The 26,846-nt window shown below is 43.2% G+C and overlaps 1 protein-coding gene across 2 annotated transcripts in view; it reads left to right on the top strand.

Moving 5' to 3' along the window:
• Bcar3 (BCAR3 adaptor protein, NSP family member) overlaps nt 1-12,322 on the top strand; it is a 114,028-nt gene extending 101,706 nt beyond the window's left edge. For both annotated transcript variants that reach the window (XM_048351991.1, XM_048351992.1), the window contains 5 exons: nt 974-1,089; nt 4,374-4,545; nt 7,659-7,770; nt 8,031-8,243; nt 11,491-12,322. In XM_048351991.1, coding sequence (XP_048207948.1) covers nt 974-1,089; nt 4,374-4,545; nt 7,659-7,770; nt 8,031-8,243; nt 11,491-11,666 — 789 coding nt within the window. In that variant the 3' untranslated portion in view covers nt 11,667-12,322. The remainder of the gene's footprint in view (nt 1-973; nt 1,090-4,373; nt 4,546-7,658; nt 7,771-8,030; nt 8,244-11,490) is intronic.
• The last annotated feature ends 14,524 nt before the right edge of the window (nt 12,323-26,846 follow it).

Genomic DNA, 26,846 nt, shown 5'->3' with positions numbered 1-26,846 from the left:
GGGTCAGGGTTAATAACACCAGCTGGACTTCCAGATGTTCCTTTGCGGTCTATTATGAGGACATCTGCCCTGTTCATATGCCTGGGATAATTATAGTGGAAGCCAGCCCAACAGATGCAGGAGAGAAACTGTCCAGTGCAGGCCTCGAGGCCAGATTTGGCTAGCCATGTTTCAGAGCTGGTATAATGTATCAACGGAACATGCAGCAATCTGTGAATGGCCGGCTAAATGCCTGATTTTGTGAAACTGTGATTACAGAATAGGATTGAGATGTGATGAGAGCTGCTTAGAACAAAGATTTGCTTTTCTCTCAAGGAAACCCTCTCAGGAGGAGGCTACGGGTATGTTTGAAATCATAGGGTTTAATCACTACGCATGTTTTTAATGGTTTCCAGACATAGCGTGTACGAGCTGCACCCAGGAGAGGCATCATTAAGGGCAATAGCAGCCAGCATGGCTGTGCAGTGAGAACATGAACGGCAAAGCCTGGGGCAGAGGCGACTGTGGGTGGGATTCCACTGCTCCTCTGCAGGGGAGGGTCCTCCTGCTGCTCCTCTGCGGGGGAGGGCCTTCCTGCTGCTCCTCTGCAGGGGAGGGCCTTCCTGCTACTGGCAGCATCCAGCCTGTGTCAAACCAAACCTTCAAGCAACTAAATTGTTCTCTTTCTAGACAAGAACACATACCAAATCTGCAGGCCAGTTTAGGAGTTTCCCCCAGACTTTCTTTTGCCTTTTCAGCTTTATATCTAGGTGTGTGTGTGTGTGTGTGTGTGTGTGTGTGTGTGTGTGTGTGTGTGTGTGTGTGTAGACAACCCAAATATCATAGAAGAATCATATTTTCAGGCATAGTTGCCTATAAATTCAACAAAGTCCATCTCCAGTGGGCCAGGCTAGGGGATTTCTTTCCACATGCTGAGTCTTGCTGGTGCTAGCCCTCTTCCTGACCTAGTGAATTTGATCTTGGCCTCCCACAGGTTGCTAGGATACTCGAAGTCTCAGAAGACATGAAGAGGAACATGGGCGTTTGCTCGGGGCTAGAACTTATCACCTTGCCTCACGGGCACCAGCTGCGGCTGGACATCATGGAAAGGTGAGCAGTGCTGGCCAAATTCCCACACTTTGAGCTCCTTGTGGACAGTCACCCTGTGCCAGGGCCTGTCAATTGAAGGTTTGTATTCGGAGGCTCTTCTCAGAAGCCTGAGCTAGTGGATTCCTGGAGTTGCACAGAGACAAGCCAGGGTGGATGGGGAGACTGGCCAAGGCCAGTGGTTCCATCCTGGGGCATCAGAGATCGATTGCCTCTGGCCAACTCATGAGCTGCAAGCCTTTGTCACTTGGGAGTTTAAGGTTGCTTGAGAAATTAGATGGGAGCCAGGAAAGGTGGGGAAGAACAAATTCTTAACCATTTCTTTAAGGGATGGATTAATGAGGGAAGTCAGAGGTCAGGGGTGCCAGGCCTCAGAAAAGTCTTCCACCTGCTTGTTAGGAAAAGTCGGGTCTCTGAGTGAGGCATGTTTTTCAAAGATACAAGACTTAGCCCGGCACCAGTGACTCATGCCTATTATCATAGCTATTTAGGAGGCTGAGATCTATATGAGGATCGCAGTTCAAAGCCAGCCCAGGGAGGAAAGTGTATGAGACTCTTATCTCCAATTAACTACCAGAAAACCGGAAGTGGGGCTGTGGCTCAAATGGTAGAGCACTAGTCTTGAGCTTAAGAGCTCAGAGACAGCACCAGGGCCCTGAGTTCAAGCTCCAGTACCAAAGACTAGATTTTTCTGTTGCCATAAGAGCTGGCCTTTTTGATAGTACATATGCACATGCGCACGTGCACGCGCACACACACACTATATGTATATATTTTTTCTTCTTCTTTATCCACACATACAGTGCTAATTTGGGCAATACTGTCTTCTTAAGTTTTCTGCTCAATGACCGTGACTGGTGCCCACAGCTTTCCATGATATTCTTGGCCACAGCACTGGCTGGCTCACCAGGGCAAGGACAGGACACAACAGGACAGGAATGTCCTTATCAGCGTTGGCAATCACAGAAGTAGCTAGGCACAGGCCGTTGGCTTGTTGAGCTCTTTAGGTTTGTGGTTAATTCACCTGGGGAAGAATGTTTAAATTCCCTACTTTAAGTATAAATTACATATGCGAATGGTTGGTAGCCTCTGAAAGAAAAGGCTGTGTTTCACATAGCTGGTCAATGAATACCACAAAGGATAAAAATATACTTTCAGTCTTAAATGTAGGTCTTTAATCAAAAGTGACCCAGGGCCTGGCACTAGTGGCTCAAACCTGTAATCCTAGCTACTCAGAGGGCTGAGATCTGCGGCTCTTAGTTCAAAGCCAGCCCAGTCAGGAAAGTCCCGTGAGACTCTTACCTCCAATTAACCACTAGAATACCAGAAGTGGGGCTGGGGCTCAAAGTGTTAGAGCACTGGCCTTGAACAAAAGAGCTCAGGGACAGTGCCCAGGCCCGAATGGGGGGCAGGGGGTGAGTCAGGCTTCTCCTAGCTGCAGATGCCTCATTCACCACATCAGGACAATGAGGGAGGGGAGGAAGAGGCCAGCGGGCTCTGTTCAGGCACGCCCATGATGTAAGGCTGCAGGAAGTTACAGACCTGACTTCTGATTGCTCTACTTTTCCTAAGGAAGCTTCTAGACGTTAACCTTTTTTCTCCTTGTGCCCAGGGACCTGTCTTCTCAGTTCCACTGACTGTCCATCTGTTGGCTGGGTTGAGTGGTCACTCCTCCACTCCCACTTCTCTTGAGATATGGCTCGGCCTGAAATGTCCCCAGATTCTAGGCCTAATGAACCTGAGCCTTGCTGAACAGTATAACTGGGAGTGGGCATGGGCTCTGGGCCAGGCTGTAGCCAGGTTTGGAGCTTTTCTCCTGGCTGCTTCCTGACTTCATTCATGTCAATATCCTTTGCTTTTTCTTCTCCCTGATTGCTGTGTGCAGGAGTCACTCAGATCATTTCCTGCCCAGGACTGATTTGTGGGGTGTACCGTGCTGCATTGAGGGTGTGGTTTGATTACTGTGTGCTAACTGAAGGCCAGGGCCACAGAGTCCTGTGCTGTGGAATGACACATTCTTTTGCCTTTGAGCTTCAAATATAAAACACTCTTGACTTTTCACTTGGCACCTCAGCCATCCAGGGCATGGAGCCGGAAGCATCTTTCGTGTACACTGGTGTGCACTGTTGTCCCAGGCCTATCTTGCGTCTTCACCCACCATGCCTACACTGCATACATTGTTAACACTTGGCAAAGCAGCTCTTCAGTGAATACTACAAATGACGAAGAGATACTGTAGGTCTAAAATATAGGTCTTTAATTGAGAAAGACAAGAAGAAACCAGGGAAAGGAGATAAATGGAGAAAGAGGAAAGAGATGGTGATATACAGACAAAATGAACCCTGGGAAAAGGAAAGTTGTAAGGTGCCACCCGTCCCCACTTTCCATCTCTTCCAACATTGGTGGAGCAGTTAGTACCAGCCAAAGGTTCCTCCTCACTTGGGCACAGAGAGAACAAGGCAGAGGAGCCACACATCCAGCTGTGAACTTTCAGGCCAGTGTGGTTTCGGAGTTTGGAAAGCCTATCGTAGTTAAGTAACAATCGCTATCAAGTCACCTCCAGCACTTGTCGCATAGCCTGGGACAAACTGAATGTAGGCAATTCCAGTCCAAGGCCTGTATTTATAGTCTATGTATGCTTCCTGCCACCAACTGACCCCATTCATAGTAGTTTTATTGTCACTAATAGAAGAGCTCACCCTGCTTCCTGCCCTGGGTCTGGACGGTTGACCCATGGAGTTTGAGATGAGAAAAGGGAGGATTGTTGGAAGAATTAAGATTTCGACTTTATTAGAATCTGAATAGATAGCAGATCCCTGCCCAGCGGCTGTGCAGCTCTATTCACATGGTGGCCTCATGATTGGGGGTGCAGGATTCCATTTGAGCTCCTCCAACCTTCTCCTGCCTGTGTTACCTTCCTGGAGCAAGCACATCCTCTCATGTTTCCCTTTCCATCCCAGGTGGTTCAGTGCTATGGCCCTGGGCCTCCTCAGGGTGAGGTACCTTGTGTATGTTGAGGGGTCCTGGTGGCTCCTTGGAGCTCTTTGGTGGGGGGCGGGGGTGGCCAAGCAGACACAGACACCTGCTATCTAGCACATCCCTCCCACCAGTGGGCTCTGGCCCACTCCTGCTTGCGGATGGCCTCTGCAGAGACCAGTCTTTCAGACTGACCTGCCAGCGCATTTTACAACCATCACTACACAAACAGCCCTGTTTCCAGAGCCTTTGGTGCTGTCTCCCCCCCAGTCTCACTGACTCAAGGCTGACCGCGACCTCCTCCCTCACAGGCACAACACGATGGCCATCGGCATTGCGGTGGACATTCTGGGCTGTACGGGCACCCTGGAGGATCGAGCGGCCACCCTCAACAGGATCATCCAGGTGGCAGTGGAGCTGAAAGACGCCATGGGAGATCTCTATTCTTTCTCAGCCGTCATGAAAGCTCTGGAAATGCCCCAGGTAAGGCACCCGCTTCGTGCAACGCTTCGGGCTCTGCACAGGTCTGCTCACCCATGCTTGGCAACTCACAGGCTGTGCTGTCAATCTTAAGAGCTAAACTGAACCTTTGCAAAAGCTGTCTGCATTAGCAGCAACCTAGTACTTTGGTTCTGTTTATGAAAACAGTAGGTAACTGCTGATGGTCTGGGCTTTGTCTCTTACACTAACAAGTGTTATCCTCAGGAACAATCCGTGCTCCTGAGAACCTGCTGGAATGAGGCGCCGGGCTGCAGTGGGCTGTGAACCAGAGGCTGCCCTGCCCGGGTCCCAGGCACATGGTGAATGAGCGAGGAGTTTTCAAGTCACCTAAGACAGACTTGCTGGTTAACATTGAGATCCCTGGCTCGCTTGCCATACTGCTCCCTAACAGAATTTTTCAAATCGGGCCTTCGAATTGATCTATATTGGCAAGTTGTTTTAGGATGGATATGCAACATGAAGATGTGTATTAGAAATTAAACAGCCCTCCAAGAGGAAAGTTACCTGCTATCCTTACAGCTCAGAATGGGCTTCCCAATTTCTGTTGGCTCCAGAAAGTCCTTGGAGGACTTTCTTTTGGGGGAGGGAGGTGGAGGGAGGGTGCTCATCCTGGAGCTTGAACTAAAGGCCTGGGTGCTGTCCCTGAATATTTTGGCTCAAGGCTAGCACTCTACCATTTGAGCCACACCTCCACTTCTGGCTTTTTGGTGGTTAGAGATTAGAATATCATGGACTTTACTGCCCCAGCTGGCTTTAAACCTTGATCCTCAGATTTCAGCCTCCTGAGTAGCTAGGATTACAGGTGTGAGCACTGGAGTTTGAAATTACAGTCTTGTAAGCCAAATCTACAACAAGAGCTTTCAAAGTCTTCAGGTGCACTAGAATTTTGTAGGGCCAGTATTTGAAATAAGCAATATATAAGGTCTGCCCTATTTCCATGATTCCTACCATACGAGTTATAAATTCTCATTCAGATATTTGTAATTTGCTTCTTTTTCCCTCGTATCACTTTGCCAGCAGAGCCACAGGCTATGCTGTAGGTAAAGCTTTGTGAAAGAACTCTGTCAAATCACGTGGTTGCTGTCTGTGACATCAACCTCAGCAGTTAGGGACTTACCCAAACCACCCCACGTGCCTTCATGGGGGGGGGGGTGTCCCTCCTCTCCAGTGATGTCATTCCTTTTTTCTTCTGGAGACTCTCAGTGATGGTGGGGGACACCAGCCTCTGGGCGTGTCCAGGGCCTGGGGTGAGCCATGGGGAAGGACATGTCAAACTGGGAAAAACCCAAAAAGAATCCCTCCTACCGCCCCCAGGGCAGCCTCTGCACTCTTGGAAAGGCAGCTCTGGCCAGGAGGTAAGCGGGGAGGGCCCATGGTTGGACAGAGGAAGACTAGTCACAGATCTGCTGGTGTGAACCCTTTGTCTTAAAGTAGAGGTCAAGAGGGCTGGGAATATGGCCTAGTGGCAAGAGTGCCTGCCTCTTATACATGAGGCCCTGGGTTCAATTCCCCAGCACCACATATACAGAAAACGGCCAGAAGTGGCACTGTGGCTCAAGTGGCAGAGTGCTAGCCTTGAGCAAAAAGAAGCCAGGGACAGTGCTCAGGCCCTGAGTCCAAGGCCCAGGACTGGCAAAAAAAAAAAAAGTAGAGGTCAAGAAAAGGGATCTCAGCTCTAACTTACCAGCTGGGAATTCCTAACTCTTGTGTTTTCTGATCTGTAAAGCCAACTCCAAACACCTGCATCATAGGGGCATTGTGAGGATCAGGAAATTCTTCGAATACCTCATTCCCTAAATACTGGTAGGTTTCCTTGTCTCATGTGGAAATTTCAAGACACTTAGGCTTGCTAGCTTTGTGTAGAACTGAGGGACCATTTAGGATGCATGTGCCAGTGTTGACATGGCTCCAAAAGAAGTGAGCACAGGTAACACTTGATCTGGACCACCCTCTGTGTCTCACATTAAGTACGAGCACTGTTAACATTTTGCCTCAGGTGGTTCTTGCCTGTAATCCTAGCTACTCGGGAGGCTGAGAGCTGAAGATCATGGTTCAGAGCCAGCCTGGGCAGGAAAGTCCACGAGACTCATTTCCACCTAATCACCAAGAGAGCCACAAGTAGAGCTATAGCTCAAATGGTAGAGTGCTAGCCTTGAGTATTTAAAAAAGAAAAGAAAGAAAAATCTCAGGGACAGTGCCCAGGCCCTTAGTTGAAGCCATTCTTTGGGACATGCAGGAACACGAGTCCGCATTTAACTCTATGTGCTGGTGGCCTGGCAGTTCCTGGAAACTTACCTTCCAGGTTTTCACACAGGTACACATTTATAAAAAGCATTGCAAGATTATTGTGTAACAGCAGAATATGCTTAAACCTTTTATGTCTATACTAAGCTACTTTATCTGTACAGTGGAGCATTCTACATTTTTTTTAAATGAAGTTATTCTGTACAACTTATTCATGTGGAATCATTTCCAAGCAAGAAACAACTCTATCTATAGTGTAATGTGTTTGTTCAACTCACACAGAGGCGCAGGTGGAAAGCTGTTTCTTTGGGATGGGCCATCAGAGCAAAATGGTGAGGTGGGAGCTATCCTCTGTTCACAACTGCTTGTGACATTTTTACCATGCACATGTTATCTATTACCAAACTTAAGCAGGTGTAGGTGTGTGTGTGTGTGTGTGTGTGTGTGTGTGTGTGTGTGTATCTGTATGTGCCAATACTGGGGCTTGAACTCAGAGCCTTGTGCTCTCAGCGTTTTCACTCATGGCCAGCACTCTACCACTTCAGCCATAGCTTCTCTTCCTGCTTTTTGCTGGTTACCCAAGCTATGAATCTCTCAGGTTTGTCTTCCTGGCAGCCCAGGAATCTCAATCCTCAAATCTTACCCTCCTGAGTAGCCATCCTTATAGGCATAAGCCACTGGCATCCAGGAGGAAGGTACTTTAAAAAAGAGCTTTTGGGGCTGGGAATGTGGCTTCGTGGTGGCTTGCCTAGCATGAGGCCCTGGATTCACTTCCTCTATACCATGTAAATAAAATTTAAAAAAATTTTAAAAAGCCTTTTCTAAAATACTAGCACCTTTCTTACTTCTAGATTACCAGATTAGAAAAAACATGGATGGCCCTGAGACACCATTTCACCCAGACTGCCATTCTCTATGAGAAGCAGCTGAAGCCCTTCAGCAAGATTCTACACGAGGGCCGAGGTGAGGGAGGGGAAAGAGGGGAGGGCAGGGTGGGCACTGTCCCTTAGAGTCAGTTTGCATCTGTTCTTTTTGTCAAAGCAGATAATAGGGCCCAGAATGCCTTGTGTTGTATGCAGGGCGGGGCCTTGGGAGCAGAGGACAGCATCACCTGGAGCAATGCCTGCCACTGCCATAAGATCCAAGCCTCTGAGAGTCACTTTGTTTTGTGATTCACTTTCAACAAAACCTAACAGGGAAAAACTTTCCTCCTTGTTCCTCAGAGACCACATGTGTCCCCCCAAACAACATATCAGTCCCGCTGCTGATGCCTCTTGTCACCTTAATGGAGCGCCAGACTGTTACATTTGAAGGAACTGACATGTGGGAAAAAAATGATCAAAGCTGTGAAATTATGCTGAACCACTTGGTCACAGCCCGCTTCATGGCTGAGGCTGCAGATGGCTACCGGATGAATGCTGAGAGGATCCTGGCAGGTAGGCGCTATTTGGGATGAAAGATGACAGGTGCAGAGGCGGCTCCCAGCAGTAATCTTTAGCTACTCAGGAGGCTGAGATCTGAGGATCACAGGAAAGTCCCTAAGACTCCAATAAATTAGCAAAAAGCCAAAAGTAGAGCTGTGGCTGAAGTGGTAGAGCACTAGTCTTGAGATAAAAAAAAAAATAACCCAGACCCTGTGTTGAAGACCAATACTGGAACAAACAACAAAAAGGAGCGAGGACAAATGGAAATCTATAGGAAATGATCGCTTTCTCTTATCCAAATGACCCAAGTATCCTGTTCATTCTGTCTTCAGTTTTCTGTTTGTCTGTGGTGGTAGAGAAACTGGAGAGAGACGGGCAGGAAAGAACACCTGCTACTGGCACCTCCCTTGTAGGTGTTGTTGGGAAAGGCAGTGAAGGGTTTTAGCTAGACTTCATTTATCTGTATTCCTCTTCCTTCCCAGTCACACCAGAAAGTAAGAGCTCTGCTTCTCTGGGCATCTGGCCTGGGGTTGGGCAGGATGCTGTGTAAATGGAACTTTCTTAAGCACTTGGTAATAATAGAAGGCATTGCCTCAGTTGGCTTGATGAATATTTATCACAGGCCTGGTATTGTGTACAGCACCAGGCAAAAATGGCTGTGTTCAAGGTGCTTCAAGACCTTTAAATGTAAGGACAAACCAGGTGCTGGTGGCTCATACCTGATATCTGAGGATTGCTTTTCAAAGCCAGCCTAGGCAGGAAAGATTGTGAGACTCTTATCTCCAGTAAATTACTAGAAAAAAAGCCAGAAGTGGCGTTGTGGCTCAAGTAGTAGAGCACTTGTCTTGAGCAAAAGAAGCTCAGAGACAGTGTCTAGGCCCTGAGTTCAAGCCTCAGGACTGGCAAAATAAGGACAGTGTAGTAATACAGAGTGAGTCAGAGAAGCAAAGATGTGGAGAAAACTTCCAGAAGGGAAATAGATGTGTGTGTGTGTGTGTGTGTGTCTGTGTGTGTGTATATACACACACACACATCCCAAGGATGATTAAGGCACAGAAGTAGCCAGAAAACAGATGGGAAGGACAGGATTCCATTCTAGAGGGCAGAGCCCAGACTCAAGAAAGCCTGGACCTAAGCCATGCCACGTAGGAGAAAGACACAGGGAATCCATCTCTCCGTGCAGGAAGCTTGCCGGGCATTAGGTGGCGGCGCGGGAAGGGCCTCAGTCTGGGAGAGCAGCACACAGGCTTTAACCATGAGTTGCAGGGCTATGTGAAACAGGACAAGGCCTATCATTTTCTCTTAAAAGAAGGTTGTTGCCTCAGAACCATAATTTGGGATTGCACAGTTTGCACTCACTGTCTGCTAAGGTACCAATAGCACAGACACCTTTCTCCCCACCCGCCTCAAGATGCTATGATCTGGGTGGTGGGGCACATTTACATTCCAGCAATAGTGAAGGATGAGAACCACACACAGCTTCTCCCTATGGAGGAGAGCTGCCTGAGCATCTTCCTTAAGACCAGTTCTGTGCATCAAGAAATAGGCCTGTACAAATGTTCTTGATTTTTTACAATGTACCAAGATAATTCACAGGATAAAATACAACTTTTCAAGCCAGGTGCCAGTGGCTCATACCTATAATCCTAGCTGCTCAAGAGGATGAGATCTGGAGATGAAGGTTCAAAGTCAGCCAAGACAGAAAAATCCATGAGACTCCTAAATTAACCACCAAAAAGCTGGAAGTAGAGTTGTGGATCAAGTGGTAAAGCACTACACTAGAAGACAGAAGTTCAGGACAGCATCTAGGCCCTTAGTTCAAGCCCCAGTACCCCCCCCCACACACACACCATACGCACACACGCGCGCCTACACACATCCGAATCCTTACATCATACAATACACACAACCCAAAATGCATCATAGATCCAAAATATAAAAGCTAAAGCATAAAGCCTCTGTACGAAACATAAAAGAAATTATTTGTACTCTTGATTTAGGCAAAGATGACTAGGACACAAAAAATGTTTTCTCTCCAAAACAAACTAAATGAAAAAGTGAGATATACATTAGGGAAAAATACTTGCTAAATGTCTATCTGATAAATGACTTATACTCAGAAAACATAAAGCATTTTTACAACTTGAGGAAATAATATTTAAATAGAAAAATTTTAAATACGTGGATACCCCATCAGAGAAAATATACAAATGGCAACTTCATGAAAAGATTCATAAATCATTAGGGAAATATAAATTTGAGTCACAATGCGATGCTAACCCATTCTATGTAGAATGGCTGTAACCCGAAACCAAAAGAAGTTAGCTGGAGGAAATGGACTCTATGTTGCTGGTGCGAATATAACATCAAACAACTATTTTGGGATAGTTTGAACTCAGGGCTTTGGCCACGCTGTCCCTGAGTTTTTGTGCTCAAGGCTAGCAGTCTACACTTGTCACTTCTGGCTTTATAGTGGTTAACTAGAGATATGAATCTCAGACTTATCTACCCAGGCTAGCTTTGAACTATGATGTTCAGATCTCAGCCTTCTGGATAGCTAAGGTTACAGGCATGAGCCACCAGTGTCTGGCTTTATGACTATTTCTTTACAGGTGAACTTATCATACGACCCAGTGAATTCTGCTCCTAGAGAAATGAAGACATATGTCCACACACAGATTTGTGCAAAAATTTTAACATCATTCACAGCAGCCAGAACCTGGAAACAACTTGACTGTCTAGCAATTAGTGAATGGGCATAAACAAAACCTAGTATGACCATACAAATAAATACTCCTCAGTGATAAAAATGCATAGTTGATAATTTGCAACATACAGGGTAATCTGCAAACCATCTTGCTGAGGGAAAACTGACAGAAAACACCAACTGTCTTACAGAGAAGGTCAAGAGAAGCAGGTCTGACTTTGGCTAGGGCTTAGGGAAGGAACAAGAATTGTCTATCAAGAAGTACTAGGGAACTTTCTAGGCAGTGTTCTTGACTGTGTACATTTACTGCCTTAATCTACACAGCCTGAACAGTCAGTACACACAGCGTCTCAACCCGTAGGGCTTCTACACAAATTTCATTCCTGCTTGTCTCAGTGGCTTGTTAATCCTTCTTTGGAGCTGCTCAGATTCTTGAGGGTAGGTGAGTAGATCCTGGAAGAGCAAGTTCATTTCCACCTACATTCAACAAGCAAGTTTGCTGTCATTTAGGCAGAAGCGGTTATATAACCTGTTTTGTTTCATTTTGATTAGGTTTTCAACCAGATGAAGAAATGAGTGAGATCCTCAAGACCGAGTTCCAAATGCGATTGCTATGGGGCAGCAAAGGTGCTGAGGTCAATCAGACAGAGCGATACGAGAAGTTCAACCAGATTCTAACTGCCCTCTCCCGAAAGCTGGAGCCTCCTGCAAAGCAGGCAGAGCTTTGAGCACTGTCCACAGAACCCGAGGCTCAAGTTTTTCCAGTTTCTCCTTTGGAAAAACTGATCTGATAAAGTAATAAATACCATGCAAATCTCACAATACAGGCTTTTGATAGCCATGGGATATTAAATGTGTAAACTGCACAGAGCACACTTATTTATGAATTGCTTGAAATTACTACTGGTTTTTAAATGAGTAATTTATTATTAACGGTAACTATTGTAATGTTGATCGACCAATATAAGAGATCGATCTTCTATTATAGAGTACCTGGCTATTTTAGTTTTAATTTCATGTCAGATAAATGTAAATAAGAGGTTTTTTTAAGTATGAAATATTACAGAAGGTATCAGCTGTATGATATTCTTTAAATATAAAAGATTGTAAATAGTCATGAATGGAAATATATCTTTTTGTGAAACACTTGTATCCAGTCTCTTTCATGTGAACTCATCTTACGAAGCTGGTCTCTGAAGGCACTCCCTCTGCTTGCCTCTAGATCCTGACAGTAAACTAACTCCCATCTCCTCTGGCAACACCCTCCCAGACACAACCAGAAATAATGCTTTGTTAGTTACCAAGGACTCCTCAATCCAGTCAGGATGACACCTACAGACATGAGTTAAGAATCTACATAGGAAGGCAAAACCATAACATAACCTTGACTTGACCATGATTCTGGTTTTGTTTTTATGCTAGTACTGGGATCTTAACTTGGGGCCTGGATGCAGTCTCCTGGCATTCCCATTCAAGACTAGTGCTCTGCCACCTAAGCCACAGCTCCACTTCCAGCTTTTTGCTGGTCAGCTGGAAATAAAACTCTCATGGACTTTTCACATGGCTGGCTTCAAACCTGGATACTCAAATCTCAGCTTCCTGAGCAGCTAGGATTACAGGTGTGAGCCACCAGTGAGGGCCTAGCAAGAATTTCTTTTTTTTTGGGCCAGTCCTGGGCCTTGGACTCAGGGCCTGAGCACTGTCCCTGGCTTCTTCCCGCTCAAGGCTAGCACTCTGCCACTTGAGCCACAGCGCCGCTTCTGGCCGTTTTCTGTATATGTGGCGCTGGGGAATCGAACCTAGGGCCTCGTGTATCCGAGGCAGGCACTCTTGCCACTAGGCTATATCCCCAGCCCAAGAATTTCTTAAACTAGATAGAAAAGGCAGATGAACTCTAATTCCCTCTAGCTGATAAGTACACTGAATTTTCTAGGTTCATCTCCCAAGTTTCTGGCTCCCTAAAAGGGATACTTTCTAGTTCATCGGTAACCTTGGTTAAAAAAATTAGAATTCAAGATTTTAATAAAAATATTCTAACACTCTGCCATCAATGCCAGTTAACCATTTTTCTTCCTACCTTAATTTTAAATAACATTAAGGTCATACCAAGTTTAATTTATGGCATCTTTTCTCAAGTTGTGAAAGTGTCTTCTCAGTAGCAAATGGCCTTTGAAAAGATTAATTGCAGATGTTACATTATAATTTGGTCATCTTAAACATGCCTACTTTAGTTTCAAATCATACTATAGTTCCATTACAGCCTAGAATCCTGATTCCCCTGCCTTGGCCCCACTTTTACAAGGCGAGCACTTTACCACTAGGCCATATTCTCAGCCCCAGCCCCACTTTTACAGAAAAGTAAAAAAGCAACTAAGCACAATTCTACTTTTGGCATGGTAGTTGGTGCTTTTTAAAGCTGTATCTTGCCCCATACCAGTGGTTCACACTAGCTATTAGGGAGACTGCGATCTGAGGCTCTCATTTCAAAGCCAGCCTGGGCAAGAATGTCTGAGAGACTGTTTTATCTCCAAGTAAACACACACACACACACACACACACACACACAGAGCACGTGCGAGCTGGAAGCAGAGCTGTGGCTCAAGTGGTAGAGCACCAGCCTTAGACAAAAAAGGGGCAGTACCCAGAGTACCCAGCCAGGCCCTAAATCCAAGCCCCAATATCAGTATACATACACATAGCTAAATTCTGAATAAATGTTAATCCATAAGTCCTTTAATGCACTGTTAATTTAAGCTCATGAGAATAAAGGGAACACATGTCCCCTCCCCACCATATTCCCTGAAAGGTACAGAAAACTTAATTCTTTAAGGTAACTTAAATACCTTGTAGGCCTGGAGGCAAATACTTACATGTCAGTCCAATGAACGAGAGACTGGAAAGAGTTGAACATGGAATGCCTCCATTAAATAGGGATCCTTAAAGGCACCCTAGTAATGGTCTGGGATAAAAACCCATCTGCCAGCCAGAGGAGGTTGTAATGGCTCTCCAGAAAGATCCAATACCATATTTACATAAATAGAGATGAGTGAGATTATTTGTTAGGGAACTGGCTTACATGCTATATGACTAAGTCCCATGGCAGTCCGTCTGCAAGCTGAGGATACTGGGGTTTTGTAAAGCATAGCTCAATCCTACTCCAAATACTTGAGAGCCAGCAAAGCCAATGGCATAACCCTCAGTCCAAGGCTGAAGGATTCAGAACCTGGGGTCCAATGCTTTAAGTCCGAACAAAGTTGTGAAATCCAAAAGAAGAGTAGTCCAGCTCTTGAAGAGTTTACCTCTGCTTTGGTGCTCTCTGTGGCCCACAGCCAGTTGGATGGTGCCCAGGTACACTGAGGCTGGATTTTCCCCACTTTGCCCACCAACTCACATGCCAATCCCAAAAGGAAACCCCCTCTCAGACACAGTAATAATGCTTTACCAGTGGCTCCAGCTACCCCGTATCCCTAGCACCTGAAATTAACCATCACACCGCAAGACATACCTGTCTTCACATACAACTTTAAGAACAAAATTATTATAATTGTCCTTAGTGAGAACTTGCAACCACAGGCCTATCTTCAGACAGGTCTGAAGCAAAATTTGCAAAAGTCAGAACCAAGAAATTGATTTACAGTGGTCTTTAAGTGATAATGTATCTCTCCTACAAGATATAAAAACTTGCTATTAAGCTGTAGTTCAAGTTAACAAACTATCACTACAAATTTAATGACAAACTGTGTGCCAGTAGCTCATGCCTGTAATCCTAGCTACTCAGGAGGCTGAGATCTAAGGACTGCGGTTCAAAGCCAACCTGGGCAGAAAAGTTCCCATGAAACTCTTATCTCCAATGAACTACTCAAAACATGAAAGTGCCACAATGATAGAAACTAGCCTTGAGCATAAAGAGGCTCAGGGACAGTGCTCAGAGTTCAAGCTCTACAATCAACCCCCTCCGCCCCCCCCAAAAAAAGGTATTGCTGATCTGTGGGAAAAGGGTAACTTTTTAAATGATTAATTCTTGAACAGATTAAGCAAATGAAAGAGAAGGGAAAAATGGTTCCTGAGCTGGAGGTCCAAGTGCCCATTTGAGGCCCCAAGTTCAACCCCAGAACCACCAAAAAGAAAAGAAAAAAAAAACAAGGTTCCTTACCATGTAACATCACAACACAATGTAGATGAATGGCCCTACATGTGAAAGGCAAAAGAATCATTCTCAACGAGGAAGTTACAAGAAGCTAAAGTGACTGAAATGAAGAACTTCTCAAATAGACAACAGAGAAACTATTATCAACACAAAACTGACAAAGATGAGCTTCCAAGATGATTCCCAATGTTCCTGGCCCCCTGGCGCTCACACTTGGTGCCTCCTCCCCACACTGTACGGAGGCTGGCCAGTGTGGCCATGCATGGGGCAGATGAAGTTATACAAGGACAGCAAGCTCTGAGTTTTATTCTCGTGGATCACCAGGAGGGAAGAAGGCGAGATCGATCCCTGCTGGAGGTCCAAGTGGTAAGGAATGGGTAGCTCTGGCCAACTGCCAGCCAGGAGCTGAGGACAGTTACAACCATCAGAACAGCCATGGAGGGGATTTGCCAGCCCAATGACAACTGAGAGAACTAGTCTCATGGGACTTTCAGCCCATGTTTAGTCATGTCTATTATTAGAAACAGCTAATATAACTAGCATCCTCAATGCACCAAGATCTCCCATAAGAGATAACAAAAGAATGAAAACATTTTCCCAAGAGGCAGGTAAAAATGAACAGGGAAACACAAAACCACAATGAAGTACTTTCATGTCCTCTGAAATGATAAAAATAAAGTCTGGGTGAGGTGCAGGTGACTTATCTATAATCCTAGCTATTTACAAGGTTGAGATCTGGGAATCACAGTTCAAAGCCAGCCCACGCAAGAAAGTCCATGACACTCTTATCTGTAGTTAACTAGTAAAAAGCTGTAAATAGAGGTGTGGCTCAAGTGGTAGAGCCCCACAAACAATTCCAAGAACATAGAGAAAAAATCTTAAGGGAATTTTAGGACTTCAAAAAAGAAGTACAGACCAAAATAGACATGGCAATTATCTCATTACGAGACAAAATTAACACGTTGAAAATCAAAACAGAGATCATAAATGGCTCAATTTCAACAATGCAGACTACAGTAGAAGCCATAGGTAACAATGAAAGGAAGATCAAGATCACCGTAGACTTTTCCACACAAACCATCAAAGCAAGAAGAGCCTGGAAAGGTACTATCCAAGCCCTGAAGGACAATAATTGCCAACCCAGATTGATATACCCAGTGAAGTTAGAATTTACATTCGACAGAGAAATCAAAACTTTCCATAACAAAGAAAAATTAAGGGAATACATGAACAGGAAGCTAGCACTGCAAAAAATATTAAGAGGACTACAACCCAGAGAAAACAACACCAAGGTATCACATCAGGTAGAAGTCACTAGGGGGTCAATTGAAAAAGCAAAGGTATAAGAAAGAAGGAAAGAAAAAAGGAAATGGGAAAAAAATGACAGGAAACACAGCAAATCTCTCTATAATAACCATAAACATGAATGGACTCAATTCTCCAATCAAAAGAAAAAGAACTTCGGAGTGGATCATAAAACGAGATCCATCCATCTGTTGTCTTCAAGAGACCCATCTCACAGCCAAAGACAAAAACAAATTCCAAGTAAAGGGATGGAAAAAGATCTTCCATGCAAATTCACCTAGCAAGAAGGCAGGAGCACCCATTTTGATTTCTGACAAGCTAGACTTCTCATTAAAGTCAGTTCAAAAAGACAAAAAGGGTCGTTGCGTATTAATACAGGGAAAAATTCAGAAGAGATTACCACAATCATTAATTTATACTCAACAAACAATGGAGCATCCAAATATGTAAAACAAATATTCTCAGAGCTACAAAGCAAGACAGACCCAAATACAGTAACAGTGGGAGACGTCAACACTCCACTCTCACCAAAGGACAGGTCAATCAAACAGAGGATAAGCAAAGAAGTCCTAAACCTAAATGATACCATATCTCCCAAATGGAACTAACAGACATATACAGTTTTCCAACCAACAACAACCCAATACACATTCTTCTCAGCAGCCCATGGAACATTCTCCAAAATAGACTATGTTATATTTCACACAAAGAACTTAAGCAAATACAAGCAGATTGACATGATCCCTTGTATCCTATCTGACCACAGTGGAATCAAACTAGTTCTTAACAACGAAGCATACAGCAGAAATTACTCAAATACATGGAGGCTGAACAGCACACTACTGAATAACACCCAGGTCACAGAACAAACTAAAGAAGAAATTAGAGTTCCTACAATTCAATGAAAATGAAAACACATCACAACAGCAAAAGCAGTGCTGAGGGGCAAGTTCATAGCCCTAAACTCACACATCAAGAAAACAAAAGCAGCTCAAGTCAATAACCTCATGATGCAATTAAAACTGCTAGAATAACAAGAAAAAATTAAACCTAAAGCTACGAGACACAGAGAGATAACAAAGATTAGGGTAGAAATTAATGAGGTAGAAATTTTTAAAAACTATACATAAAATTAATGGAACAGAAGGGTGGTTTTTTTTAATCAATAAAATTGACAGACTTCTCACAAGATTAACCAAAAAAAAAAAAGAGGAAACTCAAATCAATAAGATTAGAGATGCCACAGGACAAATTACAACATTAACATCCAGGACATCCAAACGATCATAAAATACTATTTTCAGAACCTATACTCACTAAAGAAGGAAAACCCAGCAGAAATGGATGCATTTCTAGAGAAATACAAATTACTCACACTGAGCTAAAAAGATATAGATATAAATCAACTAAATAAGCCAATAACATACAATGAAATAGAGGAAGCAATCAAATGGATCCAATAAGGAAAAGCCCAGGCCCAGATGGATTCACCATGGAATTCTACAAGATATTTGAAGAGGAATTAATACCCACATTATTTCTCAGGCTCTTCCATGAAATAGAAGCAGAGGAAGTTATACCAAGCTCTCTAATGAACACAGATGCAAGGCTCCTCAATAAAATATTAGCCAATAGAATCCAGAAACAAATAAATTCTACATTATCACCAAGTAGGCTTCATTCCACAGATGTAAGGCTGGTTTAACATACGTAAATCAATAAACTTAATTCACCACATCAACAGAGCCAAGGTCAAGAACCACATGGTTATCTCAGTCAATGGTGAAAAAGCCTTTGACAGAATACAACACCCATTCATGTTTAAAGCTCTGAAGCAAACAGTAATAAAGGGAACAGTCTTTAAAACAATAAAGGCCATATGTGACAGACCAACAGCTAATATCATACTAAAAGGGAAAAACGAAAGCCATTTCCCCTAAAATCAGGAACAAGACAAGGATGCCCACTCTCCACTCCTCTTCAGTGTATTTCTGAAATTCTTAGCCAGAGCAATGAGACAAGAAAAGGACATTAAAAGGATCCACATAGGGAAAGAAATCATACTATCCCTATTTGCATATGGCATGATCTTCTACTTGAATGACCCCCAAAACTCCACTCCCAAACTCCTAGAACTAATAAACCAATTCAGCAAAGTTGCAAGATACAAAATTAATCCACAAAAATGAGTAGCCTTTGTATGCCAGCAATGTACAAGCAGAAAGGGAACTCACAAAAACAACCTCATTTTCAGTAACCTCAAAAAGAACAGAATAAAATATCTAAGAACCTAACCAAGGATATAAAAGGAGCTGTTTAATGAAAACTATAAAAATTTAAAGGGAAATCATAGAGGACACCAGGAAATGGAAAGACATTCCATGTTCATTGATAGGCAAAATCAATATTGTAAAAATGGCCATACTGTCAAAAATAATATACAAATTCAACACACTCTCCATCAAAATCCCAATGGCATTCTTTACTGAATTAGAATAAACAATACAAAAATTCATATGGAACAACAAAAGACCTAGAATAGCCAAAGCAATTCTAGGCAAAAGGAGCAATGCAGGTGGTATCACAATTCCAGATTTCAAGATCTACTACAGAGTCACAATAACAAAAAGAGCTTGGTATTGGCACAAAAAAGAGACCTGAAGACCAATGGAATAGATTGGAATATCCAGAAATAAAACCACATACCTATAGCCAGCTGGTTTTTTTTTTTGGGGGGGCGGGGGCTGTCCTGGGGCTTGTCCCTGAGCTCCTTTTGCTCAAGGCTAGCACTCTACCACTTGAGTCACAGCACCACTTCTGGCTTTTTCTGTGTATGTAGTGCTGAGGAATTAAACCCAGGGCTTTGTGAATGCTAGGCAAGCACTCTACCACTTAGCCACATTCCCATCCCCAGCCAGCTGATTTTTCACAAAGGAGACATAGACATAAAGTAGAAAAAAAACATAGCCTCTCCAACTACTGGTGCTGTGAGAACTGGGCCAGCCACATGCAGAAAACTTAAAGTAGATCCCAGCTTGTCTAAGATCAACTCAAAATGGACTAATACCCCAACGTCAGACCTGAAACTCTGAAACTACTACAAGAAGGAGTGGGAGAGATGCTAGAACATAAAGGCACAGTCAGGAACTTCCTGAACAGAATCCCAGGGGCACAACAGATTGGAGAGAGACTGGACAAATGGGACTATATTAAAATTAAAAGTTTCTACATATTAATACAAGGAAAAATCTAGAATCAAGACATCACTGTGATAAATGTATACTCACCGAACAAAAGAGGCCCTACATATGTCAAGCAAATTCTCACAGAATTACAGAACAAGATAGACGCAAACACAATCATAGTGGGTGACTTTTATACCCCACTTTCTCCAAGAGACAGATCCAACACCCAGAGGATTAGCAAGGGAGCTGAGGACCTAAATAACACCATTTCCCAAATGGATCTAACAAACCTATATAGAACCTTCCACCCTACAGAGACCCAACACACCTTCTTTTCAGCAGCCCATGGATCATATTCCAAACTAGACCACGTCATAGCCCACACAAAGAACCTCAGCAAATACAAAAGTATTGACGTCATCCCATGTATTATATCTGATCACAGTGGATTAAAGGTAACCCTCAAAAACAAAGGATACCACAGAGGCTATACACATTCTTGGAGGCTAAACCCCACGCTGCTATCCAACACTTGGGCCACAGACCAAATTAAAGATGAAATCAACGAATTCATAAGCCACAATGACAATGAAAACACATAACAAAGAAACCTATGGGACACAGCTAAGGCAGTACTGAGGGGCAAGATCATTGCCCTCAGCACTCACATTAAAAGAATGGAAGCAGAGCAGGTGAATAACCTCACGATGAAACTAAAACAACTGGAGAAACAAGAAATGACAGAATTTAAAACAACTAGGAGGGGAGAGATCACAAAGATTAAAGAAGAGATAAATCTGATTGAAAATAGAAAGACCATTCAACAAATAAATAAGACTAAAAGCTGGTTCTTTGAGAAAATAAACAAAATTGACAGACCCCTTGCAAGACTTACAAAAAAAAGAAAAGACTCATATACGTAAAATCAAGGACTCCACCGGAAAAATTACAACAAGTACACACGATGTTCAAACAATCATAAGGACCTATTTCCAAAACCTCAACTCAGCAAAAAACAATAATTTTACAGAAATGGATCAATTCTTAGAGAAGTACAAACTGCCCAAACTGAACCAAGAAGAAATAAATCAACTAAATAAACCAATAACTTACAGTGAGATACAGGAGGTAATCAAGAACCTCCCTACTAAGAAAAGCCCAGGCCCAGATGGATTCACCAACGAATTCTACAAAACCTTTAGTGAGGAGCTAATACCAATACTCCTCAAACTCTTCAACGAAATAGAAACAGAGGGAGAAATCCCAAACTCATTCTACGAAGCTAATATCATACTCATTCCCAAACCAGGCAAAGGCCCAACAAAAAAAGAGAACTACAGACCAATATCACTAATGAACACAGACGCAAAGCTCCTCAATAAAATATTAGCTAACAGGATCCAGAAACTGATCAAGAAAATCATACATCATGACCAAGTAGGCTTCATCCCACAGTCACAAGGATGGTTCAACATCTGTAAATCAATCAACGTAATTCACCACATAAACAGATCTAAAAATAAGAATTACATTGTTATCTCAGTCGATGCCCAAAAAGTCTTTGACAAAATACAACATCCATACCTATTAAAAGCTTTGGAGAGAACAGGAATAGATGGAACATTCCTCAAAACAATAAAAGCCATATACAACAGACCAACTGCTAATATCATATTAAATGGAGAGAAACTTAAATCATTCCCCCTAAACTCAGGAACAAGACAAGGATGCCCACTCTCCCCACTTCTTTTCAACATAGTGCTGGAATCCCTAGCCATAGCAATAAGGCAAGAGGAGGACATCAAAGGGATCCACATCGGCAAGGAAGAAATCAAGTTATCCCTATTCGCAGACGACATGATCTTATATCTGAAGGACCCAAAAAACTCAGTACCCAAACTCCTACACCTAATAAACCAATTTGGCAAAGTAGCAGGATACAAAATCAATCCACAAAAGTCAGCAGGTTTTCTGTACACCAGCAATGTACAAATGGAAAAGGAAATTATGGAAACAATTCCATTTACAGTAGCCAAAAAAAGAATAAAGTACCTAGGGATCAACTTAACCAAGGACGTGATGGACCTATTTAATGAAAACTACAAAAATCTAATAAGGGAAATCAAAGAAGACACAAGGAGATGGAAAGACCTCCCATGCTCATGGGTAGGCAGAATCAATATAGTGAAAATGGCCATCTTGCCCAAATTGTTATACAAATTCAATGCAATCCCTATCAAAATCCCAGCCACATTCTTCACTGAAATAGAGAAACCAATCCATAAATTCATATGGGACAGCAAAAGACCTAGAATAGCCAAAGCAATTCTAGGCAAAAAAAAGCAGTGCAGAAGGTATCACAGTACCAGACTTCAAGCTCTACTACAGGGCCATCATAACAAAAACAGCACGGTATTGGTATAAAAACAGATCGGAAGACCAATGGATTAGAACTGAAGACCCAGAAATAAAACCGCACTCTTACAGCCAACTGATATTCGACAAAGGAGCTAAAGACATATAATGGAATAAACATAGCCTCTTCAACAACTGGTGCTGGGAGAACTGGGCAGCCATATGCAGAAAACTCAAAGTAGACCCAAGCCTATCACCATGAACCAAGATCAACTCAAAATGGATCAAGGACCTCAATATGAGGCCTGAATCCTTGAAACTACTGAAGGACAGAGTAGGAAAGACGCTAGAACTTATAGGCACAGGAAGGAACTTCCTGAATAGAGTCCCAGGGGCACAACAAATAGGGGAAAGACTCGACAAATGGGACTACTACAAATTAAAAAGTTTCTGCACAGCTAAGGACATAGCCACCAAAATAGAAAGACAGCCAACCATATGGGAAAGGATATTTACCAGCACAGCAACAGACAAAGGCCTGATATCTGTCATCTACAGAGAACTCAAAAAACTAAGCCCCTCCAAGCCCAATAAACCTATTAGGAAATGGGCAAAAGAGCTAAAGAGAGACTTCACAAGAGAAGATATAAAAATGGCAAAGAAACACATGAGGAAATGCTCAACATCCCTGCTAGTAAAGGAAATGCAAATAAAAACAACCCTGAGATACCACCTCACCCCAGTTAGAATGGCCTATACTCTGAACTCAGGAAACAACAAATGCTGGAGGGGGTGTGGGGAAAGAGGAACCCTTCTCCATTGTTGGTGGGAGTGCAAATTAGTACAACCACTTTGGAGATCAGTATGGAGGTTTCTCAAAAAGCTCAATATAGACCTACCCTATGACCCAGCCATACCACTCCTAGGCATCTATCCTAAACAGCAAAACCTAAGATATCAAAAAGGCATTTGTACTTCCATGTTTATCGCGGCACAATTCACAATAGCCAAAATATGGAAACAACCCAGATGCCCCTCCACAGATGAATGGATCCAAAAAATATGGTACTTATAGACAATGGAATACTACATAGCGATTAGGAATGGTGAAATATTGTTATTCGCAGGGAAATGGTCAGAACTCGAACAAATAATGTTGAGCGAGACAAGCCTAGAACACAGAAAACAAAGGGGCATGATCTCCCTGATATATGACTGTTAACAAAGGGAAACGAAGAGACAGTAGAGACCAAGTCTGTGAATACTATATATGTTCTTGATACATTGTATATTGTATATATGTCTACCTGACCTAGAGAAGGGATAGAAAAACAGGACGTAAGATATCACAAGAAATGTACACACTGCCCTACTATGTAACTGTACCCTTTTTGCACAACACCTTGTAAAAAAATTTTGTGTTCAATTAATAAACAAATAAAAAAATAAATAAAATAAAATAAAAAGTTTCTGCACAGCTAAAGACATTGCTACTAAACTAGAAAGTCAGACAAACAATCAGGAAAAAGTATTTACCAGCAATGCAACAGACAAATGCCTAATATCCATCATATACAGGGAGCTCAAGAAACTAACCCCTTCCAAGCCTAATAAACCAATCACTAAAAGGGCAAAGAAACTAAATAGACATTTCTCAAAAGAAATTAAACTGGCAAAAAAAAAAAGAGGAAATTCTCACCATCCCTGGTAGTAAAGGAAATACAAATAAAAACAACACTGAGATACCACCTTACCCCAGTCAGAATGGCCTGTATTCTGAATTCAGACAACAACAAATGCTGGCAGGGATGTGGAGAAAGAGGAACCCTACTGCACTGCTGGTGGGAATGTAAACTAGTACAGCCACTCTGGAAAGCAGTCTGGAGGTTCCTCAAAAAACTAAACATAGACATACCCTATGACCCAGCCATCCCACTCCTAGGAATCTATCCTGAACAACAAGATCCAGGATACAACAAGGACACCTGCACCTCCATGTTCATTGCTGCACTGTTCACAATAGCCAAAATATGGAAACAACCCAGATGCCCCACTACAGATGAATGGATCCAAAAAATGTGGTACCTATATACAATGGAATTTTACATTGCCATTAAAAAAGACAAAATAATGGCATTCACTGGAAAATGGTGGAACTAGAACAAATCATGTTGAGCAAGTTAAGCTAAGAACAGAGAGACAAATGGCATATGGTCTCCTGATAGTTGGGTGTTAGATTTAAAATGCAATGAGATAGAACAAAATAAACAGGACTCAAGATACCAAAACACAGTAAGATGGGCTGGGGATATGGCCTGGTGGCAAGAGAGCTTGCCTCGTATACATGAGGCCCTGGGTTCGATTCCCCAGCACCACATATACAGAAAACGGCCAGAAGTGGCGCTGTGGCTCAAGTGGCAGAGTGCTAGCCTTGAGCAAAAGGAAGCCAGGGACAGTGCTCAGGCCCTGAGTCCAAGGCCCAGGACTGGCAAAAAAAAAAAAAAAAAACAACACAGTAAGAACAAAAGAGGACAGTCTTGGGATCAAAGCACCAAATAGTAAGACCCACGCACCTCTTGGAACCCCAAAGATAAAGAAAGAAAGGTCCTCAGCTGAAGATGTCCTATTATTTTTAGATGACTCTATATTCCCTACCTCATATATGGGAGATACACGAGCACACCTGAGGGAAGCTGGGAGGTGGGCACAGAATAAGTGGAAAGCGGGTGAAAATAACAACAACACTAATAATAATAACATACCAGAGGGGACCATCAGCTATATTGGACACTGATGAAAGTGAACTAATAAGCAACTCATGACTGGGATGGGAAGGAGGGAATGAATGAAAGAGAGAACAGATATGACTAAACAAAAGGAAAGTAATGTAGTAGTGTACACATCACCCAAAGTAGAGGAAATGGTTTTAATGTGAAAGTTCACAGACTTTGTAAACTATGTAGAGTAGAATGATAATTTTCATCATTGTGAAGGTGAAAATGTGTACTGTGAAATATATATAGAAGCTTAAAACCAATTAAAAAAAAAAAGAAACTGAGGTCTGAGTTCAAGCCCCAGTATTGTCACATACATGCACGCGCACGCACACGCACACACACACAAAGACTGATACCTAACTAAATGTTGGCCAAGATATAAAATGAGCACCCTACCCTTATACATAACTTAAAGAAGTTTATAACTAGTATAATAACTTTGTGGGTTAGATTTTGACATTACCATTAAAATAAACTTATATGAGTTCATGTTAGGAATTTCACTCTTAGATATAAATTGTACAGAAACTCTTGAATCAGTAAGTATACAGCTGGATATGTAAAAGTAGCAGTTTATACTATCCCAACTCAGGAGCGAGTCCCAGTATCTATAAAAAATTGATACATTCTATGTATTCATATAAAGAGACATTAAACACAGTAAAATTATGCATAAATGTGGATAACCGTTGCAGGGGTCCCTGCACCCCGGGTGCTCTCCCAGCCAGCGGGAGAGGCAAGGAAGCGCACCCTGCTGAGTGTGAACCCAGAATAGGTAAAGAGCCGCAAGTCGCCCGCACCCAGCCCAACCTTTCATCAGTAGTTGGACAATCAGACGACTCGGGAGAGGTTCAAGACTGCTCTCAGTTTTAGTGGGGCGGACCCGATCTTAAGTATGGGCAATGGCAGCAGGAAGAGGAGGGTGTAACATACCTAGCCAGGGGCGATGATTGGCGGTCCAATCTGTCAGTCAAGGGCAGAAGGCCATGGGACCTCCCTAAGGGGCCGCCTAAATACTAGCAGGACCGCCCCCAGGTTACTGCCGGCAGCCATCTTGCTACACATGGTCTTAAGGCTGGGAGGCGTGGCCAGCTAGAGCCGCCTTTCCAGTTCCGGACCCAGAAGGCAGGTGGGGCTAACCGGGATCCCTCTTCCGGGAGGTGGTGCAAGCAAGCACGCCCCCAGGGACTGAGGCAGGCGGGGCTCTTCAGGGCCTCACTCCCAAGGCACAACAGACACACACCTCCGGGGCACGGACAGGCGGGGCCAGTCAGTGTGCCCCACAACCTCACAAACCTTAAATGTAAAGTAGGTCTCCTGACACAATGGAATATTCAATGATGTTGCTATGTGGACATAAGCTGAGGGTAGGGCTAGAACTACAGCAGTTGTAGTGTTGTCATTTGAATATTGACTCTATAGCCATACCACCCAGTATATGCCCAAACTTAAATGGTTATTAATTGGTATGTCTATAATACACAAACAAGCATATAAACTAGGGAAAGAAGGAAAGGAAGGAAAAGAGAGGGAGGGAGTGAAAGAATAAGTGAGAAACGGGGCTGGGGATATGGCCTAGTGGCAAGAGCGCTTGCCTCGTATACTTGAAGCCCTGGGTTCGATTCCCCAGCACCACATATACAGAAAATGGCCAGAAGTGGCGCTGTGACTTAAGTGGCAGAGTGCTAGCCTTGAGCAAAAAGAAGCCAGGGACAGTGCTCAGGCCGAGTCCAAGGCCCAAGACAGGCAAAAAAAAAAAAAAGAATAAGTGAGAAAGGAGATAGGGAAGGAAGAAGGAGGGAAAGAGTGAGAAAGAAAGGAAGGGAGAGAGGGCAGGAAGAAAGAAAGGAAGAAAGGGAGGTGGGAGAAAAAGTGAGAATGAGAAAATGAAAGAGGAAGGAAGGAAAGAAGAGAAAGAAGGAAGAAAGAAAAAAAGAAGAGGGGAAGAAATGGTGAGAAAGAGAAAGAAAGATAGCTTAAGAGAGACCAAAATCAGAATCAATATCTGACGCTAGTTTCCAAAAAGGATGCCCCAATTAATGAACTTAGCCCCTTGCATTATCTGAAATTTAGCACATTTAAAAACAAAATTATATCCTTTGGCTCACATAACAATAAAACATAACTACACACTTCAAC

The sequence above is a fragment of the Perognathus longimembris genome, chromosome 7 (genome assembly GCF_023159225.1).
Source record: "Perognathus longimembris pacificus isolate PPM17 chromosome 7, ASM2315922v1, whole genome shotgun sequence".
Classification (NCBI taxonomy): domain Eukaryota; kingdom Metazoa; phylum Chordata; class Mammalia; order Rodentia; family Heteromyidae; genus Perognathus; species Perognathus longimembris.
This window is presented reverse-complemented; position numbering and strand designations above follow the sequence as displayed.